Source organism: Sminthopsis crassicaudata, chromosome 1 (genome assembly GCF_048593235.1).
Source record: "Sminthopsis crassicaudata isolate SCR6 chromosome 1, ASM4859323v1, whole genome shotgun sequence".
NCBI classification, from domain to species: domain Eukaryota; kingdom Metazoa; phylum Chordata; class Mammalia; order Dasyuromorphia; family Dasyuridae; genus Sminthopsis; species Sminthopsis crassicaudata.
Window position 1 is genome coordinate 7,011,895 of NC_133617.1, and position 19,511 is coordinate 7,031,405.

At 47.7% G+C, this 19,511-nt stretch overlaps 1 protein-coding gene across 1 annotated transcript; it reads left to right on the forward strand.

The window, feature by feature from the left end:
- Positions 1-10,619: 10,619 nt before the first annotated feature.
- Positions 10,620-18,447, forward strand: LOC141552362 (uncharacterized). The gene is given in 6 exon segments (XM_074284666.1): positions 10,620-10,729; positions 11,263-11,925; positions 13,120-13,246; positions 13,594-13,686; positions 15,173-15,439; positions 15,442-18,447. Coding segments are annotated over 5 exon segments (1,737 nt in total). The 5' UTR covers positions 10,620-10,729; positions 11,263-11,889; the 3' UTR covers positions 16,656-18,447.
- The last annotated feature ends 1,064 nt before the right edge of the window (positions 18,448-19,511 follow it).

Sequence of the window (19,511 nt, forward strand, 5' to 3'; positions counted from 1 at the left end):
ATGTATAGAAGAATTGCACATGTTTAACATATGTTGGATTACTTGCCATCTAGGGAAGGGAGTGGAGGAGGAAGGGAGAAAAAAAGAACACAAGGTTTTGCAAGAGTGAATGTTGAAAACTATGCATATGTTTTGAAAATAAAAGCTTTCAAAATGAAAATAGTTTTCTTTTCAAAATGTCTAATATGGAAATGTTTTACCATTGTGCATATATAATCTATATGGGATTGCTTACTGTCTTAGAAGGTGAGGAATGAACTATTGTGGAGAGCAATTTGGAACTATGCTCATAGGGCTATCAAACTGTGCATCCCCTTTGACCCAGCAGTGCTACTACTGGGCTTCTATCCCAAAGAGATCTTAAAGGAGGGAAAGGTACCGACATGTGCAAAAACTTTTGTGGCAGCCCTGTTTGTAGTGGCAAGAAACTGGAAACTGAGTGGATCCCCATCAACTGGAGAATGGCTGAATAAGTTATGGTATATGAGTGTAATGGAATATTATTGCTCTGTAAGAAATGATCAGCAGGATGATTTCAGAGAGGCCTGGAGAGACTCACATGAACTGCTGAGTGAAATGAGCAGAGCCAGGAGATCATTATACACGACAACTACAAGATTATATTATGATCAATTCTGATGGACGTGGCTGTCTTCAACAATGAGATGTTTCAGATCATTTCCAATGATCTTGAGTTGAAGAGAGCCATTTACAACCCGAGAGAGGACTGTGGGAACTGAGTGTGGATCACTACACAGCATTTTCACTCTTTTTATTGATGTTTGCATTTTGTTTTCTTAGTTTTCTTCCCCCTTCTTGATCTGATTTTTCTTGTGCAGCAAGATAACTATGTATACTTATATTGGATTTAACATATATTTTAACATATTTAACATGTATTGCACTACTGCCATCTAGGGGAAGGGGTAGGGGGAAGAAGGGAATAAATTGTAACTGAAGGATCAGTGTTGAAAAATTCTCCATGCATATGTTTTGTAAATTAAAAGCTTTTTTAAAAAAATGTGTGGAATGACGAATGGAATTTGGAACTAAAAACTTAAAAAAAAAAGTGGTAAAATTTGTTTTGACATGTAATTGGAGGGAAACTTTTTAAAATTGTTTTAAAAAATAACCCTGCCACAAAAGAAATAAAGTTTAGCTGGTATATGAAATAAAAGTTTTGTGTAAAGAAAAATAATTGAATCAACTAGCAAAGATTGAAAATATTCCTAGATGAATAATTTAGTGCCTGAAAAGAATGGAAAAAAAATTTTGGATCAGTCAAGAGTAAAATAAAACTGCTCAGATGGAGAAAGCTCCTTGTAAAGTCTGTGGTAAGCTCCTTGACTTCTTAACAACTTCCAAAATGTGGCTGTCGAGGCACAGGTTTGAGTACACAGGCTTTAAGGGGGCCACAGCTGCCAGGCAGTGGGATCCTCCGGCTCATTTGCGCATAGCTCTTTTAGGTGCCAGCCCAGCTCTAATCCAGCACAGTCCCACACCACAACTTGTTCGGCCATGGCCAGTGATGGGCGTCCCCCCAATTTCCCAATAGCCATCCAAAAAGCTGCTATAAATCTTTTTTACAGAGGGTTGCTTTCCCCTTTTAAAAACATCTCTTTGGTGATGTTTGGCTCCAATAATCTTGTGATATTGGAGAGAACCACTGGCCCCCCAAGAGAGGATGGTGAGAATGGAAGGTGGACCACAACAGAGCATTTTCAGTCTTTTTGTTGTTTGCTGGCATTTTGTTTTTGTTCTCATTTTTGTCTTTTTTATTTGATTTTTTTGTGTGTGTGTGCAGCAAAATAACTGTATAAATATGTTTACATGCATTGGATTTATTGTGGATTTACTGTGTTTAACATATTGAATTGCTTGCCATCTGTGGAGAGCGAGGGGGAAGAGGGGGAAATTGAACACAAGGTTTTTCAGTGGTCAATGTTGAAATATTATCCTTGCCTATGTTTTAAAAATTAAAAAAAAACAAACTTCAATCAAAAATAACTCTTTGGGATCTGGATCTAGCAGCAGTATTGGGGTGAGAAAGGGTGTACACAGCTTCAAAGCCCTTTGGGCACAGTTTTTGGCAGGCTGACAAGGACCAGGAAGCCTTGGTTTCTCCCCACAGGTGCCTTCCCTTGGCACTCTAGCATCCTATTGCCCTCTAGGATTCCAGCGTCCTCCTCTGGGCCCCATAGGGCCCTTCTTGGCGGTCCCGTCCCCCCACAATCTTTCCAGCATGCAGGATGGTGACCTTCAGCAGAAGTGGCGGCACCTGGGGACACAGGTAAGTGTGTGTGAGGAGTCAGGGCTGTGATAGGGACAAGCCTGGACCCCACCCACCCAGAGGGCAGGATCTACTTGGTTAAGTCATGAAGATAGTGGAGCCTGGCCCTCCTGTCCACAACCAGGCTGGCCCTCTCTAAACCCAGAGCATCAACCATTTAAAAAGGTGAGGCAGGGGGCTGTGAGGTCCCCCTTCTGCCCCTCTCCTGCCCCTCAGGTGTCCTTCTCTATCACCCTCACAATCAAGGCGGCCTGACACCAGACCAAGACCGAGCCCTATCCCTGCTCAATGTCTCTGTCTCTTCTGCCTTTGACTTCCCCCCAAAGACCCCCCACTGCAGCCGTCCATCTTCTAGACAATTACAAGTCCACTTCCAACCTCCTCGATTCCCTGGAACCCTCTCCCCAGTGACCAGGCCTCTGAGAATGGCCAAATCCAGCAGCCTTCTCTCCATCCCCATCCCTGCCCTCCCTGCAGCCCCAGACACTGTGGTCACTGGAGGCCTCTGGTTCTCCTGTCTTTAAGGGATTCTGCATCTCCAGATCTCTCCAGTCCCTCCTGACCTATCTCACTTTCGGCTCCCGTGGATTTAATTACCATCTCCACCTCAGATCTACTTTTCCTGCTTCCACCTCTCTGATGATTTCCAGTCTCTTACCTAACCCCAACATCTCGAAAAGGATGTCTAGGAAACCTTAAGCGCCATACACTCAAAACCAAACCCGCTTACAAAAACTGACCCCAGAGTAGTTTGTGCAGAGTCGTGGAGGGCAGGAAAGCCAAAATCTTAAGTGTATTCTTTTCAGCCCATACTGCAACAAAATGATATTTAATAAGGGATCCTGGAAATAGACTAAAATTAATTGGAGACTAAGTAATCTTACTTTAAAGGATACATGGGTTAAAGAAGTCATAGAAACAATAAAAAAAAATTTACTAAAGAGAAGGGATAATAAGACAACATACCAAAATCAACGGGATGCAGCAAAAGCAGTAATCAGAGGGAAATTCATCTCTCTCATTGCTTACATCTTTATTGATTAGTAAAGGATAAGCAGGCAATTGGCCTCCAGGGAGAAAGGCCCAACTGCCTGAAAGGGGACAAAGTCAGCGGCAGTCACAAGGCAGAGAAAAGCCTAATGCAAGGAATAGAATTTTGGAGATTCATTTTATGCACAATCAGGGTCATAAAACAAAGTTTGTATTTGAAAAGGACTTTTCTGCTTCCTTTGGATATAGAAATTATATAAGTGTTAGACTAAAGAAAAAGAATAAAGAGCAGTAAATAGTAATTTCTCATAATCTCAGAATCAGAAGTCCCACTTAAATCCACACAGCCCCAAATTTAAGGGGTCAAAAAACTGCCCTTTCAAGTCTGTCTATCCCATCCAACCATTCTGCAGTTGGGCTGAGCCCTCGATCCAGGCCCTTCTACCACAGACCACACAGACAAGGGACCTCAGGACCCAGTTGTCTGGCCCAGGCCTGATATGCCCAGGAGTTGTGTGGAAGATGTTGGGCCCCAGCCCGGGGCCCAGGCTCTCTAAGGGAGAAGGGTGGGAGATCCCTCAGAGGAGCCTCAGGCTCAGGCCCAAAGGAGGCTCTGTCATGTAAATTAGGCTTCCTTAAAAGTACCTCAGACTAACCCAAGGTAGCTGGGCACCAAGCAGCTTCGGGATTGACCTCAGCTCCCAGAATCTGCCAAAATGTCCCAGCAGCTCTGTAACTTCAACAGTTTCTGTCAACCCATTGCCCAGTTCCAGGTTTACAGAGACAGCAGGTTTTACTCTTTTTTGCGCCAGTTAAAAACTTTTCTATCAGCTGGAAGATGAATGGATGTCCATCAATTGGAGAATGGTTGGGTAAACTATGGTATATGAATGTTATGGAATATTACTGTTCTGTAAGAAATGACCAGCAGGAGGAATACAGAGAGGCTTGGAGAGACTTACATCAACTGATGCTGAGTGAAACGAGCAGAACCAGAAGATCATTATACACTTCAACAATGATACTGTATGAGGATGTATGCTGATGGAAGTGGATTTCTTCAACATAGAGAAGAGCTAATCCAATTCCAATTGATTAATGATGGACAGAACCGGCTACGCCCAGAAAAGGAACACTGGGAAATGAGTGTAAACTGTTATTTTTACCTTCTGAATCCAATTCTTCCTGTGCAACAAAAAATTCGGTTCTACACACATATATTGTATCTAGAATATACTGTAATATATTTAACATGTATAAGACTGCTTGCCATCTGGGGGAGGGGGTTGGGGGAGGAAGGGAAAAAATCTGAATAGAAGTAAGTGCAAGGGATAATGTTGTAAAAAATTACCCATGCATATGTACTGTCAAAAAAAATGTTATAATTATAAAATAAAATAAAAATAAAAAAAAAAAAACCAAAAAAAAAAAAAAACTTTTCTAGTCCTGATGGTCTAGGAAGCATTCAGGGATGAGAAAGGAGCTCAAAACTGAGGGTCTCTATCCAGGAAAAGATGCCCAGATCCTTGTTCTCTTTCAGCTGAAAGAGGTAGCTAGAGCTATTTGCTTAAGCCCAGTTATAATTTCAAAGAGAATCTGGTTTTGCAAAAGAGGACCCTGGGGCCAGATTCTCCTCACAAAGCCTTTCTCCAGCACAAGGAGGCCTTCTCCTGCCAAAAGGCACCTTTGAGGGGATTGTCCCAGTCCCATCCTCACAGAGGATTCCCATAGTCCCATTGTTTCAGAAGCTTCCTCCAAATAAATCTGATTGGTAGCACCCCAGTTTTGTTATTGGATCACCCCATACCCCAGGAAAGAGCCTGGGCTTTAAAACGGGGGGGGGGGACCCCCCTTATCTTTAGGGGAAGTAGACTAGCAAGTTTCAGGCTAGAATCCAAAGGAAGCAATTTGCTTGGTTAGCAATTCTAATAGCCAAAGTGGTAAAAGTGAGATAAGGAAGATAAATTAGGGTGCTTTTTTAAAATATGGAGACAAATAAGGATCAAAACGGTTTTAGTTGCTACACAATCGTGGCTAGACAGGGGTCAGTTCTCTCAGAAGGCCTCAGGGCCATCCCACGGAATCCCTCCTTTTTAGACCATTTGAGGTATCTTCCCAATATAGTATCTTGACCTCTACATCCACCTTGTTCTGGCTTCCTGACTTATGGGCTTCCACCTCTGATCCCCCATTAATTGGATGTTACAGAAGTTACAGGACCTCCCGTTACACAGCCAGTCCCTACTTCAAGGAGCTACCTTTCTTTGGGAGAAAATAAACTCCATCCATATTCCTTGATATCCTTAGGAGTTTCTAATTTAACTTTCTTTTCTCCAATTTAATTTTCTGTGAAAACAAAACCAAATGTCCATCCATTCCTCACAATCCAACTTTTTTTTTTTTTTTTTTTTTAATAATTTGGTTTCCACATCCTTTTCAAACCGCTCAGATTTGGCTAATTTTTACCCCCCACTTCATAAAAGCCTATTAATCTCTGCACGGATCTTCTTAAACAGATGGATCATTAACCCCTGAATTCTCTGCCAATTCTCCTGATGGGGCTGTACTAGGCGTGAAACTACTTCTAGTGGCAACACATGTTCCTCCTCTTCCTGCCAATAACCTTTCTAGAGTCGTTCTATCTTCCCACGCCCTTCTGCTTGCAGCTTCTGACTATTTTGTTATTTCCTTCACCGCCTCTCTGCTGTAATTCATCCAAGAATATTTACTCACCAGAGTAAGAAGAACCCTGCCAGAACTAGATTTCTAGCCCGGAGTTCATCAGTTACTGTCCCGGACTTAACTCTTCCTAATTCAGTCTTACTTTCTTCATCGGATGTGAGGGTAAAAGGATGAGCCCCTCAGGTGGGTGCACAGGTACCCACTCAGTTCCCAGGCAAAGCAAGTGCTGCCTCCATAATTCCCCCCAGGGTTTGCTCGGGTACGCTCATCTGAGAAATTGCCAGAGCTCTGCTCCGTTACGTCCCAGGCTTGGGCACGGACCACTCCAGTCCCTAGATTTTGGATCTTTCTTCCCGCCATGACAGCGGGGTGAGTGATCTCCAGAGGTAAGGGACTATATAAAGCCCTGCAATTCTCCCTAGAATGGAGAGAACATGTTTGCGAACAAGAAGAGTCCACTCTCATGTTCTTCTATACCCGGAGGGACTGGTCCTATCTGGGCTTGGGGCAACCTGAAGCCCAGACAGTGAAACTGCTTTGTGTTCAGGCTCTTTACAAAGCACTTTAGCCATCCTATCCAAGTGTTGCTGGCTATCACTTGCCTTAAGTCCTTAACCTCATTCCAAATCTTCCTGAGATCCAGACCTATTACACGTAAAGCCAACTTACTCTTTCTTCTGCATGTTGTAAGCATCCTGCCCTGGTAGCAAATCATTTTTCCAAATTGGACAGGAGGTTCCATAAAATCCTCTTTTTATCTATCAGGACACAAGCACTTATTGTACCTATTTATCTATAGCTAGTCAAGCCTCTGCACTTCTATAATTTGACAAGAATCAAACTGAATTGTTTATGCAACTTCCTTTCCCAGTAATATTAACCCAAATCTTAACCTAATGTCCCCATTTTCAGCTCCAAACACTATTGTAGCAGGGGATAGCATTAACCTCCCCACTTTGTAGGATTGATGGACTCATTACAAGAAAGCCACTCTGACACTGGGCATTTTGGGGGTCCATTCACCTGCCAATTCCAGTTCCTTCCCGAACAAATGGGACTACCTTTGGGGTAGAGGGCAATGATCTCATCTTCTGAACCGTCTTCCCGCTGAGAATGGGTGTTGACCTGAGTCATCCTGCAGGGTTCTATTTGGAGGGGCCTGAGCTGATTGAAGATCCAGTGGGTTGAGTCAGACTCCTGAAGCTGGTCAATCCAGCCCTCTAGTGCTGGTCACTCTGGAGGTAAATTGCTCAAAGCCTCGAGGAAAACAAATCCAAGGGAATTAGAGAGAGCAAGTATAGAGGGCAGAACCCTCCTTCTTGGGAGGCGTGTAAATAGTTAGGTACCAGCTCTCCTTTTAGAGACTATCTTATACCCCAAAAGCAAAAAGGGGGAATCCCATCAAAGGTATTCATAAAATTAACAGGTCTTATTTATCCATCAAAAGCCAGATAGTGATAGAGATTATCGTAGACTTGTACATAAGGTGTAAAGCCTCTGCCTGTGTGTATATGTGTGTGTGTGCTTATTTATTTAGACAAGTATCTCTATATAACTCTGAACAGGTTTCAGGAGACGGGAGTTCAGTGGCACTTTCAGGAGTCACTTGGGCTCCTAGCCTGAGACCGGACCGCCATAGGCTTAAGAAGTTCCGCTAGCTTGGCTCTAGGAGTAGAAGCTGGCTTGAAGGTGTTTAAAAACCACTCCAATTTCTATAAATTTTCCCAATGAAGTAACAAAACATTCCAAGAGTTACCTCTCTCTAAAAAAAAAAAGTAGAGCTCACTAAAATCCTCCTCTCTAAACCATACCAGTTTCAGTTTCAATAATCAAAAAAATAACAGGTCTCACAGACAGTTGTATGAGTCGTTATTACATGCACATAAGGTTCTTAAAAGACTTTATTTCATACAGACACATACATCTAGCAACAGATAAATGATCAGGCCAAATATTTTTTACTTAATTATAAGATATGATGAATATATAATATATAGTTTACAGTGTATATAGAAATATAATGCTAATATAATGAATACCACTATTTTCAGGTCGAAAACAGCAGAACATTACATACTTGATCTGTGTTTGTGGCTTCTATTGTCCATTTACTCTGATTATAGAAATTTGCCCTAAGAGGAAAAAGCAGATACACAATTATAATAATATCAAAACTGAGCTTTCGGGGACTTAGTCTGAGGGCACAGTTGACAGCCAGCCATGTAGTAACAATCCAACTTAAGCCAATTCAGTTCTCAAATGGTGGGTTACTAGTCTATCCCTCCACTTTTGAATCCTGGAACCACATCTCTTGGGACGAGCCAAAACACCCTGCTCCTCTCTGCATCTCCTCTATTGCATCAATACACCTTAACAATTTTCAGGGATACTACTATATTGTTGGTAGAACTGCGAATGGATGCAACCATTCTGGAGAGCACTTTGGAACTATGCTTAAAAAGTTATCCAACTGTGCACACCTTTTGACTTAGCAGTTTTCTACTGGGCTTCTATCCCAAAGAGATCTTAAAGATGGGAAAGGGACCCATACCTGCAAAAATGTTTGTGGCAGAAACTGGAAATTGAAGGGATGCCCATCAACTGGAAAATGGCTGGGTAAATTGTGGTATATGAAAGCTATGGAATATTATTGTTCTTTAAGAAACGATCAGCGGGATGAATACAGAGAGGCTTGGAGAGACTGACAGGAACTGATGCTGAGTGAAATGAGCAGGACCAGGAAATCATTATACGCTTCAACAATGATACTGTATGAGGACGTTTTCTGAAGGACGGAGGTCTTTTCAACAATGAAATGATGGAGGACATTTCCAATGATCTTGTGATGACGAGAGCCATCTGTACCCAGAGAGAGGACTGTGGGAACTGAATGTGGTTCACAACATAACATTCTCACACTCTTTTTGTTGGTGTTTGCTTGCTTTTACCAATTGAAAAAAATTATTTTAAAAATCTATTAAAACCAATTGAAAAAATTACCTTAAAAATCAATACTTTAACTTGTGAGATTCTAACTGGATTTCATCCAAACTTGAATGGTTGTACTGTTCTTCTCTAAAGATATAATGTTCTCTAGGAGCCGCTTTCTTGGGGAGTTTCTAGAGGCAGCCTTAGTTTCAGTTCCGCTCAATAATCACCACGAATGCAGCCGGGAGTTAAAGTCCAGCTCCTTTATTGTCTCTTTCAAATAGCCCGGTTAGCTTTCTTAGAGGCCTCTCTCTCTCCTTGGTTCCAAAAGCTCTTGTGGCTAGTCCTTTATCTTTGCCAGCTTCAGCCTCCAGCTCCTAGAATGCCTCCATCCAGCACAAAGGTGGAAGCTGGGATGAATCTGACTCCGCCTCCGAGAGTAGGCTTCTATGTGTGGCCCAGAGCTGCTTGCTTATATGCTGCACACTGAGTAGACTCCAATCATTACATCCCTAGGAAACCATATTTGTTGTAGCATTAAATCAACGCTAAACTAGATTGAACCACTGTCTCCTCAATCCCACTGAGCGCCTTGTTTCGAGTTCTGGCCCCAAACATCTTGTAGCATCAGATCCATCCTACTGAACCGGGCTAAATGAGATAATTATCGTCTCTATCCATTCTTCGCACCTTGTAAGAATCCTAACAAATGGTCACTGAGATTTCTTAGGGATGAATTAGTAATGATCATTTTAGAAAGTCACTATTAAAGCATTAAAAACAGCAGCTTTCCTTTTTCCGGTTTTGTTTTTGTTTTTGTTTTTTTCTGAGGCAATTGGGGTTAAATGACTTCCCCAGGGTCAAATAGCCAGGAAGTATTTCCTGTCTAAGATCACATTTAAACTCAGCTTCTCTTGACGTCAGGGCGGGTGCTCTCCCCTGCACCGGAGCTGCCCCAGAATTAGCCACCTTCTAGGAGGACTCAACTATAAGAAAATCTGGAATTTCAACTGCATCACCTCTGCATTTGCGGTTTTAGCAGAACCCCTGATTTAAATTGAGTAACTTTTCATGGAATCAGCACCGAGCACGAGTCACAGACTGAGCACCTGGGGCTCTGCTTCTTCTTCTATGTGATTAAAATCCTTCTAGAAGAGGATCACAATTTCCCATGGAAAGGGGGGAAATAACCACTCAAAGTTAAAACGGAGAAGTTTGCTGAATTTACATTAAGGGTCCAAAGCCACCGTTTAATTAGGGTTGGTTCCAATCATTAAACAGAATGATTGAAAATCAATTGAACATATTGAATCTAGCTGGGAATTAGATCTTTTTTCAGAATTAATCTGAAAAGAAAAACATTGGTGATGTTTCCCTGCACAGAGAGATGTCCATCAGCGGCAACGGATTTGAACATACATTATGCTGTAAAGGCAGGCACAAGATTACCTGTGTTTTTCCTCATTCAGTATAAACTACTTTAGTTGCAAAAGTTTGGGCAACAAGAACCGGTTCTTCAGCAACGGAACCAATTATTTTTGGGATACAATTTTGTGTCATTTTCTTCCGTTAAGGTTCTCTTTTCTTTTGGAGGGAAAAGGCAAAGCTCTCCTGGCGGTGGCACGGCGGCCGGGCCACAGGGAGGCATCTCGGTCTGGAGAGAAGCTGAAAGGCCCCGCCCTTCTAGCCCCGGGCTCCCCCGGCGCGCGAGAGAATTGGAGGCTGACTGCCGAACCCGGGGAGGGGCGCCCCCCTGCGAGGGAGGCTGGGTGGGACCGTAGGCCGGGAGGCTCCGGACCATGACTAACAATCCAGGAGAGAAGCTTTAGGGAAGCTCGGGTTAGTTTAAGGCAAATTGTGCCTCCGGGCAGGAGTGCAGCTGGGAAGCCCCCGAGCTAGCCGGGTCCCTTCCAGGCTTTGGCCTGCAGCCCCACGGGGCCCGCCCTCCGCCTCCACTCCCGGAGTCTGGTACTGCTGCCCTCCAAGGACGCGCTTTTGCTAAGAGCGTGGCCCGGAGAACTCGCCCCCCGACTTTGGGGCCCACCCTCCTCTGGGGAAGAGCCGCCGTCGGGTCCAGAAGCGGGGGAGGGGCGCGGGAGGGGGCCGGTGCCCTGGGGGGGGGCACGCTCTCAGCGCCCCCTCCCCCCCACGCCCACCTACTGAGACTGCTGGGGACGGAGGGGTTTGTCTGGATGTTCCGGGCTTAATTTGAGTTTACTGAGTTAGAAAGTGCTTAATAAACGCCTCGCCCGGAGCCAGCGCGGGGGACACTGGGGTCTCTGGCGGGGGAGGGCCCTCGGGGGCCGGGTAGGAGCAGACGCACCAGCCGCAGAACGGCAGGATGACAGGTAGTTCTCCCCTCCTTCCGGCAGGGCCGCGGGGGTCTGAGCATGCGCAGCCACCGCCCCGGGCACATGCCTACATTTCCCGGAAGGCCTTGCGGCTGCGACCGGAGCTCCGGGAAGGATTTCGTCACATTCGCTCCGGCCGCCTGGGAGAGCCCCGTATTCCCAGGCCTCGGGGCGGGTGAGTCGGGACCGAGACCGGGACCGGAAGGGGAGGACCTCTCCGCACCAGGAAAGGAACCTAAACAAGAGAAGCCTCACTTCGTCCCGCCTCTATGTGATCATTGGTCAGACCAGGGCGGGGCGGGGAAATCTGTGACCAATCAACTGTCGCCTCGGGACCAGAAGGTTAGAGACGCCGAACGAATCCTCTCAGAGCCTGCCTACATTTTCTCCCCGCCCAGGCACGCCTCCTTCCCAGCCGCAGGCTCCCATTGGACATCCTCCGGGCCGGGATTAGGCCCGGCCCCGCCCCCTTGCCAGTATGGACACGTGCGGCGCCAGCAGTGGGCCGGTCCCGGCTGCCCAGCTGCCGGCTGCCAAGGTCAGCGCTCCGACCTTGGCTTCCCGGGCGCCGGGGCTCGCAGGCCTCGCCCATGTAGCGCTGCTCCCCCTGTCCCCGGGCCCTAAAAGGATCGCGAGGAGGTGGCAGCCATGACTCCCGGGACCCCGCCCACCGGCGCCCACCAGGTGAGGGGCAGCTTCCCCCCTCAGCGCGCCCCAGGCTCCCCCGGCCTCGCCCCCCCAACTCCTGAGGCTGAGCCCCAGAGCTCCCCGGAGGAGGAGGCCGAGGCCCCGGGAGAAGAAGACCGGGCAGCAGCGGCCAAATTCGAACCCAGGTCCTTAGGCTGCGGGGGCCTGGGGCCCCTCGTCTTTTATCGGGAATACCGCTTACTTCACCTAGGAGTGTGGGGAGGGGCTGCCCCTTCCTGGGGCCTCCTGGGGAGAAAACTGGGGGCGCGGCCTCAGCCCCTTCTTGTTGGGCCCCCTCCTCCCTTGTGCTCTGGGACCTTCGGGTCGTGTCTTCAAATGGGCCAGTCTTTATTAGGCGCTTGCTGTGTGCAGGGCGCTGAGCCCAGCAGGGAATGTCAACCCTCTGGAGCTTCCGTTCGAAAAGGGAGTGGGGGGGACGGTGCCTGGGGGGGCCCTTCCAGGGGTGGGGTGGGGTGCAGGAGAGCGCACTTCTGGGAGCCCCTGGGGCCCACGGGCATGGATCAGGAAGCCCGGAGTCTGCCAGGTCCCCCCCAGGTGGCGCTGCTCTCCGGCTTTGGGGGCGCCCGGCCGGGCCCTAACAAAATCGTGTGACTGGCGGGGCGACCTCCCGTGCCAGGGAGGAACCTGAGGCCTGCGCGCGGCCGTCCCCGGAGCGGGCCCAGCCTGGCCGGGCGGGGAGGGAGGGAGCGACCCCGCAGCTAAGGGTGCTGAGGGTCTCGGTGGTTCCCGCCCGTGACGCCTCCCGCTGGGCGCCTCCGAGCTCGGCTCATCCCCTGGGGACTGGGCCCTAAGCCCGAGGCTCCCCGTCCCGCCCCCACCTGCAGGGCCCGGAGTAAACGCCCTTCCTTGACTTAGCCCCGGGTCTGTGAGAAGTTTTTGTCACATTTTCACACAAACGGTGCAGCGGCGGACTGCCCCCGTCCCAGTGCCAGCTGCGCTTTCACCCGGAGGAGGAGCGGAGGAAGCAGCAGTTCCGGGGACCCGGGGGGAGGACGGAAAGAGGGAGGTTTGGGAGAGAGGCCCATGGACCTCGTCCGGCCCTGAGGGGGCGGGGGAGGGGCGGGGCCTCCTGCTGGGCCTCTGCTGCAGGGGGGGGCATTCTCCTCCTGCCTCCTGCCGCGCTATCCGAAGGATGCTCCCGGGCAAGCACGGGGGTCTTTGATCTTTCAGGGATCGGTGACCTTCAGGGACGTGGCCGTGGACTTCTCCCTGGAGGAGTGGGGACGCCTGGAGCCTTCTCAGAAGGAGCTGTACCGGGAGGTGATGCTGGAGAACTACGGGCACCTGGTGTGCCTGGGTAAGGGCCGAGCCCCAGGAGGCTCTGGTAGAGGGGCCCGGAGGTTGGGCCGCCCTCACTTTGTTGTGCGCTTTTTTCTGATCCCTCTCCCCTTCTGAATAGAGCCCGAGCAAGACCAGCCCTTTGAATAAAACAGGAAAAACGAAATTAGAAAAGCATTTCTTGGACCCTCCTGGCTGTTTTCCCATCTCCCAGACCCTCACGCCTGGAGCTCTTCCGGGTCTCCTCGCGCGCTCTCCTGTCAGGGTTCTCCCGCTGCTGGCAGGTTGTGGCGCAGATGGAAGCTTCTGGGTTCTGGGCTTGAGTCCAGGGGGACAGTTCCCAGACTGTGCCCTCTCTCTGAGCAGGACTCACAGCCTCCAAGCCCCATGTGATCAGCCAGCTGGAGCGAAGAGCGCCGCCCTGGAGGCCGAGGCAAGGACCGGGCCGCCGCTGGGCGGGTGAGTGCTTCTGTGGGGGAGCTCCCAGTGGGGCTGAGGGGCTCATCATCTTCAGGCTTCCCTGTCCCTGGGCTGGGCTTCCTTCTGACCTTCCCTCTGGTCACATCTAAAGTTTAAAAGAAAATGCTCTGGGGCCCTCCCTGTCCCTGGTGCCTCTGTGCTCCAGAGGGGGAGGGTAAAAAGAGCATCAGGAGGACAGGAGGGTCCTCTCCTCCCCTTGATTCTGGAGTTTGATGGGGGCTCTCAGGATGTTCCCAGTTTTGGGGTACACGTGCTCCAGCTTCAGTTCATGCTGGTCTTTCTTTTATTCCTTGATCTTCTTCTGAAACCCCCCCCCCCTCCTCTGCCCATCCCCTGACTACATCAGCCATGTTGTGCTCTTTATCTGTCATCCAAATCGTCCTTAGGAGGAGTGTGCGCCTCCATCTCTCCCATGCTGCTCCCCCAGTGGCGGCTGAAGGAGGTCAAGGTGGACAGAGGCCGACCAGTCAGTGCCTTGAGAAGACAAGCTTTTGATCTTGGGATTTCAGGCCCTCCCTCGGTCTAGACCAGCGGTCCTCAAACTTTTTAAATAGGGACCAGTTCCCTGTCCCTCAGACGGTGGGAGGGCCGGACTATAGTGAAAACAAAAGCTCCCACTCTGTCTCCGCCCCTCAGCCCATTTGCCATGACCCGGCGGGCCGCATCTGGCCCACAGGCCGTAGTGTGAGAACCCCTGCTCTAGACAGTCAGCAGTGACGGGCAGTCCCCAGGTCTAATGGGCAGTAGGCCGTGGCGTCCAGAAGGACGGGCCATTCGCTGCCTGGGCAGGCAATATTTGGAATTGTGGGCCCAAAAGCCTGGGGCATCAGAACTGCCTTTTGATACATGGCTCAGAGCCTGAGGCAGAGGCTTACTCTGCCCCTAATTGTAGTCACCTTTGGCAGAGCACTAGTTTCCTTTGGATGCAGGGTCTCGTTAGTGGAGAGTTGGGGGGCAGATTTTGGACCTTCCTGGTTTATGTCAGTGTTGGGGGAGGAGAGAGAAAATGTGAAACTCAAAATTTTAGATAAAAAGGGATGTTAAAAACTGCCTTTACACCTCATCAGGGGTAGCGTCACAGGAGAGAAGGGGGTATATATGTAAGCAGATAGGATTCACAGCCTGCGTAGCAAATTGGATATGAGGTGGTGAGTGACAGGAGCTGAGAAAGACCCCCAGGTAGCAAGCGCAGGTGGCTGGGAAGGCAGTGACGTCCTTGACAGTTTTAGGGAAGTTAAGAAGGGTTTTAGGGAAAAGGTAAGTGCAGGTTTTTGCTAAATTCATGGCCACAAGGATACGTCTTTGCCTAATGTTTTCAGGTTTACAAAGCACTTTTCTCACTACGATGCCTCATTCGTGATGTGGCAGAATGTGTCCTGGCTATTTTCTTGATTGAGGTCCTAAGAGACAGAAACGATTAAAGAAGAGCAACCAGATATTGACATTTTAAAACCATGTCTTTCAGATTGGCAGCCGGGCCCTGAAACCAAGGAGTCTTCTTCCATGCGCGGCTTCTCTGTGAAAGGCTCATCTCCAGTAAGATGCATGAGGGACTTCCCTCTTGTCTCCACCCTAGCAGAAGCCTGGCGATGGGATGCAAGCTTAGAGGGGCAGGAGAGTGATGACGACAGATACCCTCAACATGTAAAACTCACCCAGCAGAAACCTCCCAATAAATCAAGAGGCCACAAATATAAGAAGTGTGGCAGGAGTTTTAGTCTGAGGGCGGGTCTTCCCCACAGCAGAAATTATCTGGAGGAAAGAGTGTCCACAAGTGGGACACACGTAGACAAAACCTCAGACTGTACACAGAGCTAAGAAAATGTTATGGGATGTTCCCAAAGAGGATATTTCCTAAGTATAACGACTGTAAGAAAGCCCCGATTTGTGATGCAGGTCTTGTTGAAAATCATAGGGGACATTCTGAAGGCAAGCTCTACGAATGTACTGAATGTGGGAAGGCGTTCCATCAGAGGGGCAAACTTACCGTGCATCAGAGGATCCACACCGGAGAGAAACCTTACCCGTGCAGTGCTTGTGGGAAGGCCTTCCGAAGGAGGGCGGAACTCGGCGTCCATCAGAGAATCCACAGTGGAGAGAAACCTTATGAGTGTAATCAGTGCAGAAAGGCCTTCCGAAGGAAAACGCACCTCACCGTGCATCAGAGGATTCATAGTGGAGAGAAGCCGTATGCGTGCAGCGAGTGTGGGAAGGCCTTCCACCGGAGCTCCATGCTCACTCAGCACCAGAGGATCCACACCGGAGAGAAGCCCTACGAGTGCAGCGAGTGCGGCGGTCTCTTCCGCTGGAGAACGTACCTCACTGTGCATCAGAGGATTCACAGCGGAGAGAAGCCGTATGCGTGTGGCGAGTGTGGGAAGGCTTTCCGCCAGAGGTCACAACTGACGCTGCATCAGAGAAAGCACACCGGAGAGAAGCCCTATGAGTGCAGCGAGTGTGGGAAGGCCTTCTACCAGAGCACCGGGCTGACTCTTCACAAGAGGATTCACACTGGAGAGAAGCCTTATGCGTGTGCCCAGTGTGGGAAGGCCTTTTACAGGAACAGAGGCCTGAGTATCCACCAGAGGATCCACACTGGAGAGAAACCGTACGAATGTAAAGAGTGTGGGAAAGCCTTTCGACAGAGCTCGCAACTGACCCTGCATCAGAAGATTCACACTGGGGAGAAGCCTTATGAATGTAAAGTCTGTGGCAAGGCCTTCCGCCTGAGCCGGGGGCTCACCGAACACCAGAGGATTCACACTGGGGAGAAACCCTATGGATGTAATGAGTGTGGGAAAGCCTTTCGACAGAGGTCTCAGCTTATTGTGCATCAGAGGATTCACACAGGACAGAAACCTTATGAATGTAGAGAGTGTGGGAAAGCCTTTGGTCAGAAGTCCCAACTCACTCGACACCAGAGAATCCATAGTGAACGAGACCCTTAGAAAGGATTGACTGAGCGTCAGAGGGTTCATACTGAAGAAAAATGTCAAAAAATAGCACTTAGTCAAAATCAGATAACTTAGGGACATGTACTTTATGAATGTAATGATGTCGGGAATGCTGGCTTTTTGTTTGTTTTGTTTTGTTTTTTTTTTTTTTTTTTTTTTAAAGCAAACCTCAATTCATGATTGGAAAGGTTATAAATCTAATTAACATGGAAATTTTTTCATCAAGATCACAAAACTTATTGAACACCAAATAATCCATATTGGAGAAAAGTATTATGAATGAAAGGATTTTAGCCAGAGCCACAATCTTTTAACTGAAAATTAGAAATTTCAAACTAAAACTGTAGCTAAAGTAAATCCTTACCTAATTATCCATAAAAGCACTTAAAAGTGTTCCTTCTTTGTACATTAAACACCTGGACTCCTAATTTATTGAGAAATGTGTGACATTTGCTTTCTTGCTCACTTCCCTAAAAAATCCTGTGGATTCTCATCCATATTCTTGCTCCATCCTGTCACTGAGGAAAAGCCATCTCTACATTTGTTGAAAATTCCTCCTGCACTTTGCAGAATTCCCTCCCTCTGACCTCTTCAGGACCTGCCTTCAGTAGCCATTCAGTCTGATGCCTCTGGTCGCTTACAAACACACCAAGTCTCTACAATGCTAGAAAACAGCCCCAAAAAGCAGCTTTCTTTGGACCTTCTGTATCAGGCCCCATCTCTGCTGACAGTGATTGCAGATCTGTCTCTGTCGGCTCCTTCCCGTACTCTGAAGGTCCACGTTTGTCTCTCACCACATCTTCATGAAACTGTTCTTCCCGCATGCACCAGTGACCTTCTGTTCAATCTCAGAATGACATCAGAGTAATTTCCTTCTGGATACTCTGTCGATCTTTGTCTTTTGGAATACTCCTCGACTCTCACTTAATAACAGCTCAGATTTGAAATATACTTTGAACGGGGCAGCTAGGGGGCGCAGTGGATAGAGCACCAGCCCTGAATTCAGGAGGACCCGAGTTCAAGTGTGGTCTTAGACACTTAACACTTCCTAGCTGTGTGACTCTGGGCAAATCATTTAACTCCAGCATCAGAAAAAAAAAACAAAAACAAAAACAAAGAAATATACTTTGAAGTTCACAAAGCACGTTCCTCTCCCTTTGAGGTGAAATGTGAAGTATTCTTACCCTCTGTTTACAAAGGAGAACACTGAAGGAGGGCTTGCGTGTGGTGTTTTCGTGCCCAGGCCTTCTGGGCAGGATGCTCACACTCTCTCCCATGAGCTGCCGGTTTTCCTGACATGTGTCTAACTGCTTGTTCCTTTCTTATCTCTTCACAGGCTTCTTGCTTTTTCCACAGTCAGTTACATGGCTGTTCTCTAAAAGTCTTTCCTTGACTCCCTTCTCTCTGTCCTGTCACCATTATGATTATGATAACTCACACTTCTGTAATGCTTTGAGGTTTCAAAGGGTTTGCATGTGATCCTGTTTGATCGCCATAACTACTCAGATGAGTCGGTGCTGTTATCTCCATTTTGTGACCTCTGCCACTCTGCCAAGGTGCCCTTCTGGAAGCTAACAATCTGCCTTCTCCAGCTCCTCTTGATTCCAGTGCCTTTGCTTTGTTGTTTTCTGTTGATCTTGTGCAGTGTATAGCTTGTTTGCAACAGCTGTTTGCCTTTTGCCTCCCCCATGAGACTGAGCTCCTTGAGAACAAGAACAGTCTTTTTGCCTCATTTTGTACCCCTGGCACCTAGCACAGAATTGACTCAATAAATATTTATTATTCATTTAGACTGACTAGGAATCAACCTATAACCAAGGTTTCAAATGTATCCTAAGGGAGTGACCTTTTTTCTCCGAACTTGGGAGGTCTGCCGCTGGTGATGTATAGGTACCATCATTCAGCTTACCTTCACTTTTTTTCATTTTTAAAAAAATATCTTTTGATTTTCAAAATATGTGCAAGATTAGCTGTCAACATTCACCTTTGCAAAATCCTGTGTTTCAGAATTTTCTCCCTCCCTTCCCCCTCACCCCACTTTGCTAGACATTAAGCAATCCAATATGTGTTAAACATGTGAAATTCTCCACAATTATCATGCTGCACAAGAAAATCAGATCAAAAAGAAAACGAAAACAAAAAGCAAGCAATGACAAAAAAGATGTGGTCCACACTCAGTTCCCACAGTCCTCTCACTAGGTGTAGATGGTTCTCTCTATCACAAGACCACTGGAACTGGTCTGAATCACCTCACTGTTGAAGAGAGCCCCATCCATCACAATTGATCATTGTATAGTCTTGTTGCTATTTACAATGATCTGGTTCTCCTCACTTCACTCAGCATCAGTTCGTGTTTGTCTCTCCAGGCCCTCTGATACCATTCTGTTGATTGTTTCTTACAGAAAGATTCCATAACATTCATATACCATATCCAGCCATCCCCCAGCTGATGGGCATCCCTTCACTTTCCAGTTTCTAGCCACTACAAAAAGGGCTGCCACAAACATTTCGGCACATACGGGTCCCTTTCTCTTCTTTAGTATCTCCTTGGGATATAAGCCCAGTAGTAGCACTGCTGGATCAAAGGGTATGCACAGTTTGTGACTTTTTGGGCATAATTCCAGATTGCTCTCCAGAATGGTTGGATTCTTTCACAACTCCGCCAACAATGCATCAGTGTCATTGGGTGTATCTATACTGAAGAGGATGGGCCAGATCTGGAGTCGGGATGAGATCTGGGTTCGAATCTGGCCTTGGTGGTGGTGGGTCTTCCTTCACCAAGGGGTCCACGAGCACTTCACTCTTAGAGTCGGACAGTGGCTGATCAGGCCGGTAAGAGCTCAAGATGCT